The 17,321-nt window shown below is 35.4% G+C and overlaps 1 protein-coding gene across 6 annotated transcripts in view; it reads right to left on the bottom strand.

The window, feature by feature from the left end:
* The window catches only part of NF1 (neurofibromin 1), a 265,517-nt gene that overhangs the window by 135,693 nt on the left and 112,503 nt on the right, over nt 1–17,321 (bottom strand). For 5 of the 6 annotated variants that reach the window (XM_041726981.1, XM_041726978.1, XM_041726976.1 and 2 more), the window contains 11 exons: nt 15,385–15,464; nt 13,563–13,686; nt 12,079–12,240; nt 10,419–10,668; nt 9,813–9,886; nt 9,502–9,585; nt 2,360–2,800; nt 1,848–1,987; nt 1,459–1,581; nt 931–1,014; nt 151–267 (listed from right to left, as the gene is read on the bottom strand). In XM_041726981.1, coding sequence (XP_041582915.1) covers nt 151–267; nt 931–1,014; nt 1,459–1,581; nt 1,848–1,987; nt 2,360–2,800; nt 9,502–9,585; nt 9,813–9,886; nt 10,419–10,668; nt 12,079–12,240; nt 13,563–13,686; nt 15,385–15,464 — 1,679 coding nt within the window. The remainder of the gene's footprint in view (nt 1–150; nt 268–930; nt 1,015–1,458; nt 1,582–1,847; nt 1,988–2,359; nt 2,801–9,501; nt 9,586–9,812; nt 9,887–10,418; nt 10,669–12,078; nt 12,241–13,562; nt 13,687–15,384; nt 15,465–17,321) is intronic. The other variant, XM_041726977.1, reaches the window with a different exon arrangement.

Genomic DNA, 17,321 nt, shown 5'->3' with positions numbered 1-17,321 from the left:
TATATTTTATAGGCAGCTGCTGATGGCCTTAATACCAAAGAAATGAGATCCATTTTCTAAATATTATCACATTTGCCACTTTGGTTAGATTTTGTTTTGTTGTATGTGGGCTTTGTTTTTTGCTTTGCCTTTCTGGGGACTGAAATTTACTTAAGAAATAACTGTGATTTGGCTTCCATCAATTCCACACCATCTCCTTCCTCCGGCTGCAGTGGAAGACCAGCCAGGAGTGAAACTACTGCTTCCATGCTCGCCTGGTCCAAGTCTCTGAAGAAAGAAAATTTAAAGACCATATAAATTTTTCAGGTTCTTCCACTCCACCTTCCCCTCAAATAAACACCTTCCTAAGAGAACTTTAGGAATTTAGAAACAACCTATTTAACTGTTTATCAGTACAACCTAAATAATTTCAGTTAACATGCACAACCAGAATGCAAAAATATTTCAAGTTAGGGAGATGATGATAATAACTTTCACAAAACCAAGCCTCACAAAAGAAATACAGATGAATGATTATTATGTAGTTTGTTGTTTAATTATTTTCTGACATGTGACAATAAGTATTTACCATTAGAGTAAATGCAGGAAATTACTTTTTAGAAAGACTCAAGCCAAGTAAGTCCCTTAAATATTACCTTTATCAAATTACAAAATAAACAAAGCCTAAGGCTTTATACCTTTTATTTCCCAACAACTATAGATTATCCTTTCTAAATAGACGACTAACTTTCCAAGTAAAACTTTCAGTTAAAAACAGAAAATAAAGACTAATATATATAATTCAAATGCAAAAGCTTGATATCCAAAAAACACATATTATAATAGGCATGGTGAAGTACTTATCAACATCCCAAGTAAACCTGTGAATACTTAATTAGAAGTCCTTCTCTCTCTTTGGATTTTTTTTTTTTTTTTTTTTTTTTTTTTTACCTTGTAAGACATTTTACATCATCATCTGCTGCCTGGTTGGATGTTCCCATAACCCAGTCTGTCAGGTATTCTACCATCTTATTCCTGCAGAATGGCAGGGGAAAGGAAAACAACAATTCTTTAAGTCACACATACACTTTTTGTCATACAAATATTTTTTAATAATGCAAATAATTTGCCAAATCACTCAGGTGACATGAGAGTTTTATAAAAGAGATACCACCACTCCGACTCCAAGCATTGGAAGGGCTCTGACAGGCAACCAGGATACTGATCTTCCATTGATACTGATTCCCTTAGCCAGGGTATCAGTTTGGAAGCAATTCTTAGCCCCAGTATTATTTAGAAAAAGGGAGCACTGGCATGGGCACAAAGCTTTGGGAAATTTGAAAATACAGGAGGAGAAAAACTGAAATGTAAAAGGCTGCTTTTCCACCCCCCCTTCTCATGATAATCAAGTACCTATTATTTTTCTATACTTCATTTAGCAGATTTACAAGACTCCACTTTGCTCTCTTCAGAACTCACCTAAATTTCATCTCTTGACAAAATGAGAGGTCATCTCTCCTCGCCATCATCACCTCGACTAACTGACAGAGTTTCGTTTTTATTTGAATTGCATGGACCATATTCCCAAGCACACGAACATATCTATTTAGACACAGAAACATTCAGGAGAAAAAAATATCAGATATAAGCAAAAGAGAAGGTTTTCTAAATGTTTTGATCTCTAAGTGAAATGATTAAATGTAACTATTAAAGTTGTAGTATTTTTATTTTCATTATAGGAATACATACATAACTTCTGGTTACCTTATTGTCATACTCCAATTTGGGTGCAATAAAGAATGGCAAATTATTTCACTAGTAATTACCAATACTGATGTGTTTCTGTTACATTTCAGTAGAATGCTTACCTGACTAGATTTAACATCATTGTTTCAATGCTAGCTTGCCCCAGGTGTTCAGAGCTGCCTTCAGTATGATTATCTAGTAAGTTCTTCATTATAGCTATGGTTTGCTCCACAAACTGAGTATTGGTGTCAGTCAATAAAACCTATACAAAGAACAAAATACATTTTGGCATCAAAATGCAGACAGACCATACATAGAGTGATGCAAATGTCTGACCTAAATGTCATATACATGCAAAAATGTACCCACAGGCATATATCCAAATAGACACACAGAGACACTCATACCCATACCCAAGATATTTATAACCCTTGGCACACTCACACATTACAGTTCCCAAAAACTAAAACTGATTCCTACATCAGAGGATTATTTTTTCTGCAATTTTTTGCCTATTTTTTAAAAATTGTAGGATATTCATGCCAGTATCAAATTAATCAAAAAGAAAAAGGCTTCATTATTAAATCACTCTATTCATAGGGAAGGGTGAAAAATAAAGCAGAGAACACTTTACCTGTCCTTGGGAGTCAAAAAACTTGCTGATGGTATTCTTCAATTTGTTAAATAGCATTGGATAAAGAGCAGGACTCAATTCTAGACCCACCAGATCCTTAACATTGGTCCGTATTTGAAGTCCCACTTTCTCATGGTTACACACCATTAAGGATAACAGCCGATCCATAAATTTGCTGACAGGTGTATCTGCATTTCCCTCTGAAGACATCACTGAAATCATGGAACCCTTACGTTCACTGACTGGGCCCATGGGTGGGCTATAGGTTGCCAAGCCAGAATTGCTTCTCTGCTGCAGGCACACTCCCCCAAGGGCACAGAGGAAGCCAGTCATGTTGATCCATTCCTGTAGGGAGTCCGTGTCAGACAAATCTATGGATCCTCCTCCACTGACATGAGACATTCGCCTCTTAACAATGGTCTTGTGAAGGCTTTCAGCAGCCTAAACACAAAATTTTTATGGAAAGCATGAATTCAACTTCAATTGGTTGAGAGACATGATAAAATCACTTTATCCAACATTTTTTCCATGACAAAAGAACATTTTTACATTTAAAAAAGCCAAGACTTCACCATTTCTAGTCACATCCAGGTATTTCATTGCCAGATGAGATTTACAGAGTGGAGGTAGCAATGAACACACATGCAAATCAGATGCAGCTCAGAAAGGACCATATACTAGGACACCTGGATGGCTTAGTCAGTAAGTGTCTGTATGCCTTCCACTCAGGTCATGATCCCGGCATCCTGGGATTGAGCCCAATTAGGCTCCCTGCTTAGCAGGGAGTCTGCTTCTTCTTCTCCCTCTGCCGCTCTCCCTGTTTATTCTCTCACTCCCTCTCTCTCAAATAAATAAAATCTTTAAAAAAAAAAAAAAAAGGGAACATATACTCCAAGTATTTGCTTATATCAATTCCTGGACAGAGAGGCAATGTCTATTCTGCTTCAAGGAATATAAGCATTTGGAAATTTTCAACCAAGTAGTATGTGCGCTTATTAGTGATAGTCCAAGTTCAAGTGCTCTAGGACCAGCTGTGCAAACATTAACACAGATTCCATGTGGCAAGATGGTAGTAATCAAGCAAAAGAACCACAGCACAGAAAGTAGCTGTAATGAAGGAAGCACAGAAAGACAAGAAACAATAGAAAAAAAATCAAACCCTACAAGAATCTGAGAAGGAAATCTTGAAAAAATCTGATCTTGTTTGTGGAGTACAGACAAGAAAGAAAAACTCTTACTACATATGGCCAAGATTTTTCAAATTCAATTCTCCTTACTCACTGCTTACAAGCTAATACTCATCCTATTACTGAGAACATATCAACCCAAGAAAGAAACATATTAGGAGCATTCTGTGATATAAATGATGTAGAAGTACCACTGCATTTGCCTCCTTATGTATGTTTGTTTTACTGGAAAAATAGCCTTTCTCCCATGAAGGACTGCTTTGAATACAGAACTCCTGAAACTACCATTTTCTTATGGAACAGGCTTTTATTACAGTTGTAGCTAATATCAGAATCAGAATATGGCTATTATCCCTACTGTCCTGCAGCACATTATCCTTTTTAGGACCTGTATTTTTATGCAAGTTCTCTGAACAAGATTAGAGACAGAATGCAGCTTGCAACATGATGACTTAATGTGGAGCAAGTGAAAGAACCACTGGATAAAAAGGCTTGCTCTGACAAAGAGAGCCTAGACCTTGCAATTTATTATTTGTGTCACCTACTTTGTGAGGTTGGCTGGACTAAGATAACAGAGCAACTTCACACCTGCTATGAGTTGTGCAATAAGGAATTTTTGGTATCAGACACAGAAATGTCCATTGCAAAAGAACTTGCAAGCTAGCTTATAACCAGCAATGTGGTAGAGCATATATTTAGACGAAATTTACATACCAAGATTATTAAACAGTGCCACGGGATTTTTTTTTTTTAGCAGCAGAAAGGCAACTGAGTACCAAGCATATTGACTGCATGTGGGCTGCAGCAGTGCCAAAACACTGTAATCAGTATACAAGTGACTTATTTCCTTTATTTATTAAGAATTTGGATCTAGTACCACTTAGACATCTCTTTAATCCAGTCTCAACTCTTGAGCCAAATGTTCATGCTAAACAAACATTATACTTGGCATCAATGTTAATTAAAGCATTATTTTTAAAAAGCGTTATAGAACAATGCAATAGCAGCTAAGGCTCAGTTATCTAAACAATAGAGTTCCTCTGTATCTTTATTAAATATTAAGTTAAATAAGAAAGAGGAAGAAAAGCTCAGAAGAGCAGCTCCAACACTTCAGTCACCTGCAGCTAGTCCTTAAAGTATTGATAATAGTGTTACCCATCAAAATGGAGTCAGTGACTTGAAATGGATGAACTTATTAATAGACCCAAACATGTGGAACAGTAACTTTCAGATGCAGAGGAATCCACGCAGAAAGTTCTGATGAAACTGCCAACCGTGGTAAAGATGAAAGCAACGGTCCCGGTAGCAGTAGTGGGCAGAGTGATGGACCTAGAAATGAGGTGAATTCTAGCTACACAAGCCAGTCCACTGGGAGCCCTAGGGGTGAGGTACAGTCAGAAGACACTGCAATATTAAAACACTTAAAGAAAATGAAGATGATAATCATGATCATAATCTTCCTAAAAGTATAGCTCTTCAGAACAGAAAGTTAGAATATCAATCGCTTAGGCGATTCCCAAGGCCCGTTAGAAAAAAAAGGGGGACAAGTGACAGAATCAGAAAGGACCTAGGTTTTTTTTTTGTTTTTTGTTTTTTTTGGACCTAGTTTTTAACACTGAGTCAGTGCCAACAGTAGATAATCAAATACAAATGCTAGATGCCTGTTCACTCTCCAAACCCAGAGCGTGGTATTTCGGGGGAAGTTAAACACTGCTCATATAGTACAAGCATCTCAAGAATCTTCTATTACACACTCTGATGACTTTCTTGGGGAGACTTCTGGGAATGAATCATTTAATTGTCCACATTTTATTGGTCCCTAGTGTCACCACCACTACCGTCACCACCACGATAGGCATATTGTTGATGATACACTGAGTGCAGTTGATGTAAGTCATAGTAGATCCCAGAGCAGTGCAAAATAAGAAAGAAATAAGGCAGACTCTAATGAAGAACCTGGGTGTGAAAAGCAGCTAGTTCCGATTCATTCACCTGCAGAAACTAACATCTTTTCTCCATCAACATCTTCCCAATTCAGCATCCCATTTATGTCTTAGTCAAGGACCTGCAGTTCATAAACATCAATCCAACAGTGATGCTCTAATAGACATTAATTTGGATAACGTTTGCAAGGAAGGAAGCACTTTATTGTGGGATACAGTTCTTCATATCATTAATTGATATGATTCAATTAATCTTTGTGAAGGATTAAAAAATGAAGCAGAGAAACTTCTCTGTTGCTTCATATGTTGGTTTACAGACCATATCAAGTGAGATTCACTGACGGCTGCCTTGAAAATTTAGGCAACAACAGGTAAAGAAGAATTTTTTACATGGTAGTCAAAGTTCATGTTGTATATTTTTATTGACCAGGTGTGGTGAATTCACAGCATTTAATGTAGTATCATCAACCTGTGCTTTGGTAATTATAGTTTTCACAACAGGTTTAAAGACTTTTCTCTCACAGGGTTCATACTTTATCACTCAGCCTCGCTTTTTTCAGCACTTTTTGGCACTCCTGATTAACTCCCCTCCAACAGAAACAATAATACTTAATCTCTTCTTGTCTTTGGGAACAAAGAGTAGTGATTACTCTGTTTTCAAATTACAGTTAAATGTTCTTGAACTCTGTCATATTATATATTAAAAAGATTAAATAAGTTAAAATTGAGCTGAAATAGAAACATTTTGATAGGGCAGCCCAGGTGGCTCAGCAGTTTAGTGCCATCTTCAGTTCAGGGTGTGATCCTGGAGACCCGGAATTGAGTCCCACATTGGGCTCCCTGCATGGAGCCTGCTTCTCCCTCTGCCATTGTCTCTGCCTCTGTGTGTGTGTGTGTGTGTGTGTGTGTGTGTGTGTCTCATGAATAAATAAAATCTTTAAAAAAAAAAAAACATTTTGATAATGGCATTCTTCCTCTGAGTGGCTCTTTTGTGTCTTGACTTCTGTAGTCCATAAAGAATTAGGTTAGTGTTTTTCTCTAGTTTGAATTCTGCTGCTTATTTATATACTCCTTAATGGGGTTCAAACGGTTACTACAAGTTTCTTGCTTTTCAGATCTATTCCACTGATATAATTTCACATTTCCCTTAATAATGTTCCATTCCCTTGCAAAGTGAATTCTATTAGTAGTTGAATACGTTATATTAGAGTAATATAATGTTTACAGGTTACCTATGCCCAGGCCTGATATAATTCTGATTTTAATGAATATTTAAGTACTTCAAAAAATTTTTTACATAATTAGATTAGAAAAAGTATATGCAATATTTTACTTTCTGCTTTGAGTCTTAAAAGGGCTCTAATTTGATAACCACCAATAGAAAAACTGTTCATGTAGGTATAAGAAACAATTAATAGATCTCTGTTAGTGAATCCATTTGGCACATATTCTCTAAAAGAAATTCTTTATTTTTTTTAAGTTTTTATTTAAATTCCAGTTAGTTAACACATAGTGTAATATTAGTTTCAGTAAAATGAATGCTTTTAATGACTGGATGATAGTTATCTTTTAAAAATCTTTGTGAAACCACCAGTTTATTCAATAGTTGTTGTACCAAAAAAAAAAAAAAATAGTTGTTGTACCAATTTATATTCCCCATGGATGTATCTGCATACCCTATTACCCGCAATTCCACTGTTATGTACTCAACAGAAATACATCTAGATGGTCACCAAAAGACACATTCAAGAATGTTCACAACAGAAATACTCAAAATAACAAAATTCTTTGAATAGCTATCCAATCCCCCAAGAGAGTAGGAAGGAAAATTAAATTGTGGACTGTGTGTTGAATGAAATACCTAGAGCAGTAACTGAATGAACAACAATGTTATGGAAAAGCATGGATGAGTCTCACAATGTTGAGAGAAAGAATATATAAGAGACTATATCTCTAGCACTCCATTTGTATCAAGCTTACAAACAAGAAAACTATTGTTATTTAGTAGTCAGCATAATGGTTATTCTTGGGTTGTTAGTGATCAGAAATGGGACATAACAAAGGCTTCGATGTGCTGGCAATGATTTACTTCTTGATGTGGGTGCTGGCTACACAGGTATGTTCACCTCCTATTATTTTGCACTACCGCTCAGATTTGTACATGTTCTTATATGTATGTTATGTTATATTCCAGTAAAAACTGATGTGAAAGATGAAAAAAATAAGTCCAAACCTAAGATTATCATATACATTTTTTAAGAGCCACTAGTATATTTTTGTCATAGACTAGTATACCAACCAACAGTAACAAACTTCTTTGAAAAAGCTTTGGCTAACATGAACAAACCTTGCAAACATTATGCCAAGTGAAAAAAAAAATCATACTATGTGAAATGTCCAAAACAGACAAATCTACAGAAAGCAAACCAAGCAAACCACTTGGATGGTTCCCAAGCGTTGGCAGGGTGTGGGGTGGTGGTGGGGAGATTAGAGAATGATAGCTCATGGGTATGGGTTTTTTTTAATTGGGGTGATGGTTGTGGAACTTTGTAAATACACTGTTTTTGCCTTGCTTTTTCATGGTCCAGGGTGCCAGCTGAAGTTGTCAGCACAATGAAACCAAACTGGCAGGATGGATGCAGATTATTCTGCCATTCTTCTAGATCTCTGAGTTGTACATCAAATCTAGGGCTGATCACTCCACACTTGTTTAACATCTACCTGTGAGGTTCACAACATTTTTCCAGCTCTGTGGTCATCAATGATTTCAAGCTCACCAATGTAACCATGCTTCATCATCACAGTCGGAAACTAGACAATGACTTTGGAACATGGCCTAAGGAAAACCTGTGCCTCTCTTTACGGCACAGTTGATGCCAGATGTTCATGTATACCATTATGGCGGCATGGAAAGGTGGCAGAAAGTGAAATGTACATTTTAAGTGTGCAAATTGTGTCATATGCAAATTATATCTCAATAAAATGTTACCCCCCAAAAAACCTTTCATCCTAAGGCCACATGTCCTCTCCAAATGACATTAGGTACATATTCTTGCTTTACAAAAACATAACTTTTTTTCTCTTGTTCTAATTAAGAATGACAAGAAAAAAGCAATGGGAGGCTTTAACATCTAATTATAATGAGAGCAATATGGCCATTACAAATCAAATATACACAAATGCAATTATTAATTTCTGGGGTAATAGATGATAATAGTTGGATGAAATGTCCAAAAAAATTTTTTTTGAATTTCACTTAACCTAGGAGTTCAGTCTTCTGCCCACCAGATCCCTTAATTAAAATACCAAATGAGGGATGCCTGGGTGGCTCAGCAGTTGAGCGTCTGCCTTTGGCTCAGAGAGTGATCCTGGAGTCCTGGGATTGAGTCCATCGGGCTCCCTGCGTAGAGCCTGCTTCTCCCTCTCCCTGTGTCCCTGCCTCTGTGTGTGTGTGTGTCTGTGTGTGTGTCTCTCTCTCATGAATAAATAAATAAAATCTTAAAAAAAAAATACCTAACTGAAATAGTAAAATGTAGTTTCAATTTTAATGTATTTTCTCTACCTTTGTCGTCCCTTTCCTGAAAATTCCACGAAATACTCTGATGGAAAAAGAGAAGGAAAGAGGATAAGGGAATGGTCCCTACCATAAATCATCTCTAGCTCATGCTGGCCAATATTTCTGTAATAATGGCAACATTATGTGTTGTCCAATGCAGTATAGCAAATGGCCACATGTAGCTAATGAGTCCTCGAAATGTGGTTACTGTATGACTGAGCAACTCAATTTTAACTGTATTTAATTTTAATTAATTTAGATTTTCATTTAAACTTAAAAAAATCACATGTGGCTGGTGGCTACCATATTCATGCAGTTTCAGATGAACCACAACTAAATAACAGTCTTACGACAACTATATACATATTATACTAACAGTGACTCAAAAGATTATTGGAGTGAAATACCTATGTCTAGCAGATCAGTTAAAAGACAAAATCAACTTTACAAACTCACCTGGCCATCTTCCATTTTAGCTTTTGGGTAGTTGAGGATTAGTTTTGTAGCTTGTTCCCACTTCGCATGTGTATCTTCCCAAGCCTAAAATGAAGGCAATTACCACTTGAAAGCAACTTTAAACCTAGAACTAAAAATCAATCAGCAAGAGACAGGTCTCAAACTTGGTACATATTATAATATCCTACTTGTAATACGCACATATCTTCGATTTGCTTCAAAAGCTATTTCTGGTCACACACACATGACCTGAGGCTTCTACATTTGTGGGTGGGGGCCTGGGAGGGCTGTTGCTGTTGCTAAGGGCATACCTCGGTATTTCCTGCAGTGGGATGCTCAATGCGCCTTAGTAGTGCCATCACTCTTTTCTGAAGTGCTGCTCTTCCTAAGCAAAGACAACAGCAAATCAACTCATTGCACTTAGAGCCCTGCTTGCCAAGGGAGAAGCTGGCAATCCCAACCCATAAGGCAGAGGAGGAGCAGAATCAATGCTTCAATGATAAAAGTGAACACTTCCTTTCACCAACCTCACAGGAAAGGTATCTAACTTAGACTCTACAATGTCCACAGCGTAAAATCGATATTCCCATCTGTAGTTACTCAAAACATGTGCCACCGTCTAGAACTTCACTATATATAGTTCAGCCATAGTAAATTATAAAATTTGTAACGGACAGCAATTTATACTGCCAGTTTTTAAACAAATACACCGCATATTAAAAGCTCAGTATGAAGTTAACGATTTATTTCAAATGCTATTTACTTTCACCCTATCTTGTGTAGAAAAGGTTTCAGGTAAGCAATTTGAATTAATCCTATAAACTTACAAAGTAGTTCCTACATTCCTAGCACAATTGGATGTCATGTGATTCAAGGCAAACTGAACAAGAGGAAGAAAAAACATTACCCACATTTACCTGTTGACATCATATTGCTGACAGAGGCAAATTCCATAAATGTGTTATAGTTGGGCAAGAAGTTGTGCACCGACACTTCATCCACCCCACACCGGATATCTGCTTCCTCACAAAGGTGACGGAAACAGGACATGGCAACCAGAACAGCTTCAGTGTCAGGGCTCCACAGAAACATGTACAGGGCCACTTCTAGTTTAGTCTGAGCTTGTCGGCATATTGGCGGAGTACCACTGCACCCTGCTGCACTATCCTGAGAGTCAGGAATGGGAGGCATTATGTTTGCAATGTAGATAATTTTATTTACAAAATCCAACAATACAACAAACTATATACCATGTATGTCTGCATACAATAACCCACAAAAGCTTTCCCTTGCATCATAACAGGAATCTTCAAACTCCTCAGTATCTTGTCTGAATGAGAAATGAGATTTGAACCAACATCATGCTAGTATTTGTCCAATTTCAAATCAAACAGATATTTGATTCCAGATTCTAGAAATGCAGATTGAGCAAACACACACAAGGAAGGTACCCACAGCATACATCTACTGAATGAAAAATGCAATGCATTTCCAACTCAAATTATAAATGACAAAGGGAGTAATAAGAAATTCTATCTACCTACTGAGGGCAAGAAATAAACACTGCAGTAAGTACTAAAATGAGGCCACAAACAAGAACTAAATATTGCTATAGAAGATATACTTGATTCTGGATTACATACTCCAAAAGAAATCCACATTTACAAAATGAATATAAATTCTGCAGCTAACACAGACAACAGTAAACACTATACTGCTTACTTGTTATTTTGTCCTCAACAGAATGTTATACTGAAAATTAGGGATAAAAAAGCTTTGGTCTGTACTTCGTGATTTTCAAGTCTAACAATATAATGCCAATGGTTACAGTAGACCAGCAAGATCTTCTGTGGAAAATCAGTCTAATCAAGATTCCTGCAGACTATATAATGGCAACGATTAAGAAAGACAACCTAACCCTACAATAAGACATAGTACTGACCTTCCCATGAAAAAAGCAAACTGATATTCATCTCCACCGATAAGGATTAAAGAATGTACTCTCTAGATTGGGAGCTGCATACTAAATGCCAAAAACAGTGTTTTTAACAGTAAAGATACCATTAATAAAAAGTTTGGTCTGTAATGATTTGGTATTTTCACTTGTACTGTGATTTTTTAAAAGGAAACGTGCAACAAACAAAAAACACAAACACTTATCTATAACATCAAGCAAAATGCTTTATCTCCTGGTAAATTTGTATTCTTGGTAGTTGGTACAACTTTTAAACTTCTGGGATATGAATGGTCTTCTTTTACATAGAGGTTTGTAATAATTTTAGCTATCAACTATAGCCTGTAATTGCCAAATAACCAAGTACTCTTTACACACCAATCTCATTTAATCCTCACAATTCTGGGGCATAAATTGTTATTATCCCCATTTTACAGGTGAGGAACTGGGTCACAGAGATGTTATGAGTTTCCCTAAGGTTCCACAAAGAGTAGCAATGGAACTAGAATCTAAGCAGTTCTTTACTATATTATCTAGCTGAAATTTACCAAAGTTCATTCAGGAAAAAAACTATACAGCACAGATGACAATGATACAGAAAAACTACAAAAGTAGCTGTTTACCATGGATGAGTTTCCTTTTCCCTTCCGGAGAGAGGCTCCAGGAGTACAAGAACGTAGTAATTCTTCATGATCCATGGACATCTGACTAGTAGTTCCACTTGAAGGAACATCACATCCTACCCCATAAAGGAAGAGAAAGTGACAGGAACTTCTATCGGCCTGCTAAAGAGAAAAAATAAGTAAGCCTTTCTGATGCACTGACAACCAAGAAAAATAAATACATAATACAAGCTCTCTTCCTGTTTGAGACTATCCTGGAAAACCTCTCATCCCAACTCATACCCCTTACCTTGAACAATATGCAATAAAACCCAGTAGTGCAAATAGTTTGTTCAATATCTTTGAAACTCCCCTTAGCTTTTTACCCTTCAAATCATCCAAAACAAGATTCTAGAAATACAGAATTAACATTTCTAGATCTAACATGGACACAAGTAAAACATAAAACATCAACAACATAAATCTATCATTTGAAAAATATAATGTACTTCTGAGTCAATTATGAATGACAAAGATTTTCTCCCATTTCATCCTGTGTCATGTCAGGATAATTGGAAACAGACTCTTTTGAGATTACATTCCTTTGGATGAATAATTAACACTGGTTTATATGCCAAGTATGTTACAAGGGTAACTTTACTGACCAGACAAATACAGATTACTGTATTACTAATGCTTATACTCTGGAGAATTACACCACAGGCAAGGGTATGAAACCCTGGAGTCTGCTCAGATGCCAACTCACCATTAGTCCATGTGTAAACAAAGAAATTTAACAAGCTGCATGGTACACTGAAAAGCATGAGTTTAATATGTTTGGGATTTTTTTGTAGCTATGATTCCAGAAATAGGTAAAAATTCATTGGATCAAGTATTCCTGAAATTATGCCATAATAGAAAAGAATTCTAATTGACTATAGAAACTTTATAAAAGAAATATAAAGCTCTTCTCTAACCGCCTAACACTCTGTCCCCATATTTTAATAGTTCAGAATTAAAACTTTTCACTCAACCCTAAGGAAGAAAACTCAGATATTCGAAGAGGTGAAACTGTTATGGAAGGAATATAAATAAACTTAGATGAAACACCCTCAACCTCTTCCCTTCAGTTTCTTGATAGATACCATTCTCTGGACTACCCGAAACCATAACGCATAAGGGCTCAAGCCCTGTGCACAAACTTAAGATGGAATATGTTTCTCAATCTAATTTAGTTATAGCAGCCCCATTCCTCCTAGACCTAGATCTCACAGAGTCCTGCTTTACTAGAATTTATCAGGATTGCAGTTCTAAGGACAAAGGCTCAGAATATTTTTAAAATGTTAACTTGTCAGTCATCATCTTCTGGCACATATATTTCCTTTGAAGACTTTGTAGACAGGAAGAGCTAACATTAAGACTTAATTTAGCTAACATACATCTCTTTAATCTCTACCGATTATCCCCCAAATATTCTTCCATTTTAAAGATGTCATTTTGCTTACCTTATTTTTAAGAAGAAATTTATTCCTGCAGATCAAAATCTCCCTCAACCATTTGAGAATTTCTGTGCTACTAAGCATCTGATGGCTAGTTAATTTCTTGCAGATGTAAAAAAGCATTTGAGAGCTGCAATAACATAAAGTTCACTGTTATCAGTATCATCAATAAATAACCTCAATAAATAACCTCAAAATACGTAAGAATGACATTCTCTCATAACAGATACAAGTTGAGAGAAGCTAGGATTTTAGAAAAATGGTTATCAAAATGTTAACAGTATGATAATCAAAGGGAATTAAGTCTACAGATTATGTTAAAAAAAAAAAAAATCTAAATCCTCTAACCCCCAAACTCCCAGTTGTGTCATCCATTTATATCATCTTTGCAGAAGACTCAAGAAGAAATGACAGACCATGCACACAGCAGACTGTACGTAAACCCAGTGCTCTAAAGCAGGGATCTGAAAACAACTGCCTATAGGCCAAATCCAGTCCTTATTTGCTTTTGTAAATAAAGTTTTAGTGGAACATGGCCATACTTATTCATTGACATATCACGTCTGGTAGCTTTCATGGTCCAATGGTGGAACCAAATAGTTCTGGCGGAGACTATCTGGCCCACCAACACTACAATATTTACTACTCCACCTTTTAGAGAAGTTTGCTGATCCCTACTCTACAGCCACACTGTCCAGTACAGTAGCCACTAACCAGCCACACGTAGCTACTAAGCATTTAAAATGTAGCTTGCCCAAACTGAAATGTGCTATAAGTATGGAATGCAAGCAAATTTTGATGACTGGGTAGCTCAGTGGTTGAGCATCTGCCTTCAGCTCAGGGCATGATCCTGGAGTTTCAGGATCAAGTCCCACATTGGGCTCCCCATGGGGAGCCTCATCTCCCTCTATTTCTCTGCTTTTCTCTGTGAATTCTCTCATAAATAAATAAATTTTTTTAAATCTTTAAAAAAAATTTTTTGAAGACTTAATGAAAAAAAGAATGTAAAATATCCTAATAGCTTTCATACTGATTACATATTAAAATAATTTCTAAATGTACTGGGTTTAAAAATATTAAAATATTACCTGCTTATTCTCTATAATGTGGCAACTAGAAAATTTAAATTACATATATGATTACTATCAAATCACATTATATGACTATCAAAGAATACTGCTCTGTGTCTAGGATTTAACTCAGCTGCCAGGTGACTTAGTGCACCTACCTCTATGACAAGATAATGACAAAGCCTCAGGCTTAGACATTCCCATCCTTTCAATATGTTACCTTTGTTCTCTTTAAAATATAATAATTTATATAAGCTAGGAAATAAATTATAAAACTCTGTATATATTTTTACCTTTTAGGCAGATATTATTAATTCACTTACACAAATCACTGGTATTACAGGTTATTTATAAAAGACCATAGTTTTATAAACACATTATTAACATTACAAAGTTTTAACATTCTAAGCATATAATAAACAATTTAAAATACAGTTGTACTACACAGAAATCTGAAACAGAAAAGAACACAAGTAAGAGTACTTATGGCTGGGTAATAAAATTAAGCACAATTTTAAAAATTTACGTTCCAAATTGCTGTGACAGCAATTCTTGCAGTTAAAACAAGTAATCTAATTAATAATTTTAAGCCAAAAAATAGTAGTAATAATTTTAAGCCAAATAAAATATAAAATCATAAAACCTCTGCAAATAAAATTTTACAACAAACCAAGTACCACAGAGTTAATATCTAAACACAAAGAATAAACACAAAATAAAATCTTAAATTGAATTAAAAAATAAAAGTACATACATACCTAATCTCCCAAAATGTTTCTACAGGAGCATCAGGATTCCACAAATCAATGCTATCTAACTGATGAAGAACCAGCAGAGCCTGAATTTTAAAAAAGAAGAGTTACTCAAAAGTTTTTTTGGTAAATGTAACACTGGAATACTTATTTTATAAATGCTAACAAACCAAGCTATTTAATTGTAGACTTAACACACAGTATAAGGCAAAAGAGAAAAACTCTGAAGAACTCAAATCTCTAGGGAATAATATATGTAGAATCAAATCATTTTATTTCTATTAGTCCTACTTTAAATGCCATACTGGGATATAATTAAATGATTGATGAATTCAGAGGAGCAATATAGACATGTAAAAACTACTTTAAGATATAAACTAAGTAATTTCAATAAGTGTCAAAGAACTCAATGGAAGAAAAAAAATGCCTCAGTAAGGAGAATTCACCAAAATTAATACACACAACAGTATTTTTCTTCAAAGCCAACAGATAAAGCAGAAGTTATCTTCCTCACCACAAATTCTTTTGGAACAGAAAAGATCAATTATTTCCAAAAACAAGAGAGAAAAGAAGAGCAAAATAGGCTTCGCAATTCATTGCAGATTATTCATTGTTAAATATTCCAATTAAAAATAGAACTGAAATTGGATTTTGGTTTACAGAACAGTAACAGAAATTAAGCAATTTACTTAAAATGTACAAACAAAAACATTCAAAACATACAAAACAAGCTAACATACAAAAACACCATTATTAAATAAATAAAGACCATCAAAGTATAAAGTGGAAAAGACAAGACTCTTCCTTGAAATCTGCCCTATCTTAACTCCAATTCCACAACGGAGGGACATTCCCCCAGAGGGACACCACTGAGCTACGCATATTCTTCTCAGTCCTTGGTCAGTATATTTGGTGATTCTATACTCCCCTTTAAAACCTTTTATTAAAACTCCAATAAAATGCTGTTTGGAACAAATAATGAGAACTGATTTCTTCTTCTCTTAAAAGCAAATCAAATGCACAAACTGCTAATATTTGCATTAATAACTTGCCTTACATTAGGAAAATATATAAATGTCTAACCTTAGACCATTTTATAATCCTAAAACTTATAATTGATATAAAGACCAGACCTGTATTATCTTATTTCAAACACTTTTATTGTAATTATTTTTAGATATATAATGAAAAGCTTCAATTCATTGTGAGAATCTTCAAAAATTTTAGCTCTCATACCAAGGAAAAACAACACTAATTTACATTCAATTGTCACTATTGTATAAAAACAATACAGTTTACTGACTCTTCAAATGGCAAATTCTCTATAGTTCTGTTTAAAGAAACACTTTTTTTTTTTTAATTTTTTAATTTATTTATGATAGTCACAGAGAGAGAGAGAGGCAGAGACACAGGCGGAGGGAGAAGCAGGCTCCACGCACCGGGAGCCTGATGTGGGATTCGATCCCGGGTCTCCAGGATCGCGCCCTGGGCCAAAGGCAGGCGCCAAACCGCTGCGCCACCCAGGGATCCCAGAAACACTTTTTATCATAATGAAAGACAATATGTTAACTGTTTCCCTGCCTTATTATGATTGCTTTCCTTGTTATGTTCCCTTCCATTTTATTTTCCACATGTATTTTAACAAAGGTCTAAACACAATATACTCATTTGACATTTCATAAACATTTTTCCATATTTCCATGTGATCTATATGTTTTAATGGATGTTTATTAATTCACCAAGGTGAAATGTTATCACTGAATATTAACCTGTTCTTACTAGTATTTTAAATTCTCTAATATTCTCTCATTATAAATCAGAGCAATAAGCACATATGTGTGTGTGTGTGTGTGTGTGTAACTTACTCCCTCTGAATTGTATTTACAGAATTAAAAAAAAAATTACAGGAATTGAATTATTTGGACAAAAAAATGGGTATTTGC

The sequence above is a fragment of the Vulpes lagopus genome, chromosome 12 (assembly GCF_018345385.1).
Source record: "Vulpes lagopus strain Blue_001 chromosome 12, ASM1834538v1, whole genome shotgun sequence".
Taxonomy (NCBI): Eukaryota; Metazoa; Chordata; class Mammalia; order Carnivora; family Canidae; genus Vulpes; species Vulpes lagopus.
Note: the sequence above shows the minus strand (reverse complement) of the source record. Positions and strands in the feature narration are given on the sequence as shown.